Here is a 3,968-nt window from a genome sequence, read left to right as displayed (position 1 = left end):
GGCGCTCGCACCGGCGCCAGCCCGGCCGCCCCTTCCGGGCCCCGCCGCGCATGCGCCGCCCCGCCCGCCCGGGGCGCCGCCGCCGCCCGGCCTGGAGCGGCTGGAAGGGCCAGGAGCGCTGGGATCGTCCCGGCTGGGAGCGCAGCCGCCCTCACGGCCGGCCCCGCAGGGGGAGCCGGCTGCGATGGAAATGTACCGTGCGCGCTGCCGCAGCACTGCGGCCCCGCACGGTGCCACCGCTTCCCGTGCCTGACTGCCTCACGGTGCTCATTAGCAGCTGGCACCGGCTGACTGTAATTAGTGACAGCAGTTACAGCCCGCAAGGACTGCTGTGCCGCCAAGGAGGCACTCGGGTGCTGGTCCAGGGAAGCAGCGCAGCGCCAGAGGAGTGCAGCTAGCACAGGTCTCACCGGCGTCTCCGATCTAGGTCACCGCCTCCCAGCTACAGTGCTGCAGTAGAGATTACTGCCTCCAAGAGCTTAGGGAAACTCAAGAGCCTGTTCTCAACAGAACCAAGTCTATTTGCACTATTTCACTGATGACTGCAGTTCTGGAAGGCAGGGAGCTTGCTACCCCCAACCGCATGCAGTGACCGTTCCCCTCCGTAACAAAAGGAGGTTTCCCCTTACCACAACAGGCAGGGCTTTGCTATATGAAATCAACTAGCAGAGTGGGGGACAGCTGAAGGTGTGCCCAGACCCCCCCTGAAATCCACTGCTACTGAGGATTCTACTGCATGGCACAATTTAAAGGGTGCTGCAGTACTGTCCCTGTTTCCGTGGACGTCTGTCCAAAGCTTTTGCAAGCTGGAACAGTTAAGGAGAGGCCCTAACACAAAATTATGTGAAGCATGGAATTTCAACATCCCTTCAGCTTATCTTACACTCCTCCATGACAGACCCTCTCCCTCTATGAAGGCTGACACTGAGTAAAACTGGCCTTAAATAACATCAGCCTTTTACATGCCCTGCTAAAGACAACTTCAGCACACGACACAGCAGGTTCAGTTAGGAAGAGTGTAACATTTACAGGACAAAGCGCTGTGCCCTTTCCCTACATGTTATTTACTGACTACAGTATTCTTAGGCTGTATTTCAAGATGCCCCAAGCCCAGCAGGAAGAGTTGTCAGTTACACGCTCTTGGAACAACTTCAAGAGCTGCACAGTGGAGACCAGACTTTCCAGTTAATGACAAAGAGACAAATCAGTCCTGACATAACATTTATTGAGTATTTCCACTCTAGTAGATGAAAAGTCTGTACAAAACCAAACATTTCCTTTACTTAAACCAATCTAAAAACAGTCGGCTCAATTACAACCCACTACAAACACAATAGCTTCTTTGAAGCCATGGTAACACTTAAATATGGTTAAGACTTCAACGCAGAAATTTGGTTTGTTAGAAAGCTCAAGGGAGCTTTAGCTTCTCAAAGTTAAAAAAAGGCAAAATCGTGTTTCACAGATACAGTCCACTGGAATCACCAACACTGGACAAATTAAGTACTTCGAGTCCTGAGATAACAAGGAATCCTGGTATCCTTTAGACAGTCTTCTGCTGTCCTTTCTTGCCAATGAGGGACTTGTGGATATGTGGTATTACACCTAAAAAAGAACAACAGTTAAGACCATGCTATTTTTCTTCGATGATTTTCCTAAGCCTCATGCTTCAAATAAAATGACAACACTAACTTCAAGTCTGTGACAGTTCATGCCACCCAAGCACCCATAAACAACAAGCACTGACATACCACCACCAGCAATTGTTGCCTTGATCAGAGAATCCAGCTCTTCATCTCCTCTAATGGCAAGCTGCAGGTGACGGGGAGTTATACGTTTCACCTTCAAGTCTTTGGATGCATTTCCTGCCAGCTCAAGGACCTGAAACAAGACCATTTTTTAACAGTTACACAATCAAGTGAGACCAACAGCACACTGTTAGCTGTTCAATTCTCTTCTCCAAATACAGTGTCACTGCTAGTGACAACAAGACAGCAAACAATGTCGCTTTTCAAGGGGTTCCTCCTTTGGAGCTCCGCATTTAGTTTTCCCAATAAAGGAGTTCTACAGCAGATATGACATGCTGTAATGGCCTATCCTCAAAGTTATTTCACGTACTGCATTTTTCCTACAAGGCACACTGCAGGAGCTGCTTGAAATGCAGAGTGATATTTCATGGTTTTTTGCTCTTTGAGACACTTTAAAGAATTCACAACCCCGTCCAAACTGGTCAAATACAGTAGGCACTTTTGGGGACTGACCAACTTGCTGGCACCCCTTGCAGGCATTTTACCTCAGCTGTCAGGTACTCCAGGATTGCAGCACTATACACAGCAGCTGTGGCTCCTACACGCCCATGGCTGGTTGTCCTGGACTTCAGGTGCCGATGGATGCGGCCAACAGGAAACTGCAAAATAACGGAACAGGCTGTGACGACAGAAAGGCTCTGCACAAAACCACATTATGGGCAGCAAAATCCCAGTGGCAGAAGCACGGGCTGCATTTCAGAACTTGAGAATTCAGTTAAGAGACTGCATGCCAAACTCACATTAGCAACTTTCACGATTCCCAGCAATGGCCACAAGGGAATTGCTTTCCTCCCTGCATAGATATACAAAGATCTAAAACCGGCTGGGTGTGTTAATGTCTGGTTCACGATCCTTACATCGTTCCAGACAACAGCCAGACAGCAGTGTGTGAAGGTTTCACACTGCACAAATAAACCAACAGATGGAAGGCCCGCCTGACTTTCACTCACACACACCTCAGCTCATGCTCACCTGCAATCCAGCCCGCTGGGAACGGGACACTGCTTTGGTCTTGGTCTTCCCAGAGTCCTTCCCAGCTTTCCCACCAGCCTGGCAATGCCAAGAGAAGAGCAGACGCTGACGTCTCCCACCGCGCATGCGCCCCGCGCCTCCACCACCCCCTCCCCCCGCTCAGAGCCACCCGCGCCACTGCGAGGCGCGTGCGCGCCACCCGCCGCACCGCGCGGCACAGGCCGCTCCACGCGCGCATGCGCGGCCCCCGCTCCCCATTCCCGGGGCGCCACTGCGCGTGCGACCACCCCCCCCAGCCGCCCCCGCCCTCCCCCCACCGAGACCGTGCGCGTTCCCCCCCCCCCCCCCCCATCGTCAGCAGCACGGAACGCGCCCGGCCCCAGCCGCCGCCGCCCGCCCCCCGAGCGCCCCCGCGGTTCCTCACCATAGCGAACCGGAGCGCAGTGCCACGCAGGGGAAGGCTGAAGCAGAGAGCGTCCCGCACGCACCGAGCCCGGGCGACAGCACCAACCTGTCCCGACCCGCCGCGATTCAAACTGCACCCACTCCCGCCTTCCCCCGGTCCTTTATATCCGCACCGCGCGGCCGCATCCGGGAACCCCGGCCTCGCCGCCAGCCAATGGCCGCGGGCGGGGCGGCCGCTCTGCCCCAGCGACAACCAATGGTGAGCTGGGGCGGGGCCGGGCGCACGACGCGGGGGGCGGGAGAGGCCCCGCCTCCCCGGACAGAGACACCGCCGGGGGGGAGATGGCAGTGGGGGTGTCTCGGTCATGTCGCCCGCGGTGTGGGGCTTCCTTCGGCTCGGCGCCGGCGGCCTGCTCTGGGGCTGGGGCTCCGTGGGGTCACCGGCGGGAGAGACCCTGCCCAGAGTCACTCCACTCATTTTCGCGGCGCTGTGTATCGGCAGGTCCCGCTCCGAGCCTCGCCTGTGTGCTCAGATGGCTCCAGAGCCGCCGCACTGCCCGCGAAGCTTTCTTTCCATAATGGAGTTAATTGGCTTTGTGTGCAAAGCGCTTCAGGAGCAGCCTGGAGGAGATCATGCGCGGGTTTGGGATGAGGAGCTATTACACTGCCTTAGCGAGGACACGAGGCTGCTCAGGGGCGTCGAATAAAGCTCCCCCATCAACTCCTCAAAATTGCGGCCCTGGAGAAGTGCCAACGACTACACACGTGCTCTGATTTTTATTTTTT

The 3,968-nt window shown here is 55.5% G+C and overlaps 1 protein-coding gene across 1 annotated transcript; it reads right to left on the bottom strand.

The window, feature by feature from the left end:
* Positions 1-1,208: 1,208 nt before the first annotated feature.
* LOC118686029 (uncharacterized) lies at positions 1,209-3,675 on the bottom strand. Its single transcript, XM_036381948.2, has 5 exons — positions 3,202-3,675; positions 2,778-2,855; positions 2,291-2,404; positions 1,749-1,878; positions 1,209-1,602 (listed from the first exon to the last, which is right to left on the bottom strand). Exons 1-5 carry the CDS (start codon positions 3,658-3,660, stop codon positions 1,541-1,543), a joined length of 843 nt encoding a protein of 280 aa, XP_036237841.1. The 5' UTR covers positions 3,661-3,675; the 3' UTR covers positions 1,209-1,540.
* Between the last annotated feature and the right edge of the window lie 293 nt (positions 3,676-3,968).

This window comes from Molothrus ater, chromosome 4 (genome assembly GCF_012460135.2).
Source record: "Molothrus ater isolate BHLD 08-10-18 breed brown headed cowbird chromosome 4, BPBGC_Mater_1.1, whole genome shotgun sequence".
Classification (NCBI taxonomy): Eukaryota; Metazoa; Chordata; class Aves; order Passeriformes; family Icteridae; genus Molothrus; species Molothrus ater.
Note: the sequence above shows the minus strand (reverse complement) of the source record. Positions and strands in the feature narration are given on the sequence as shown.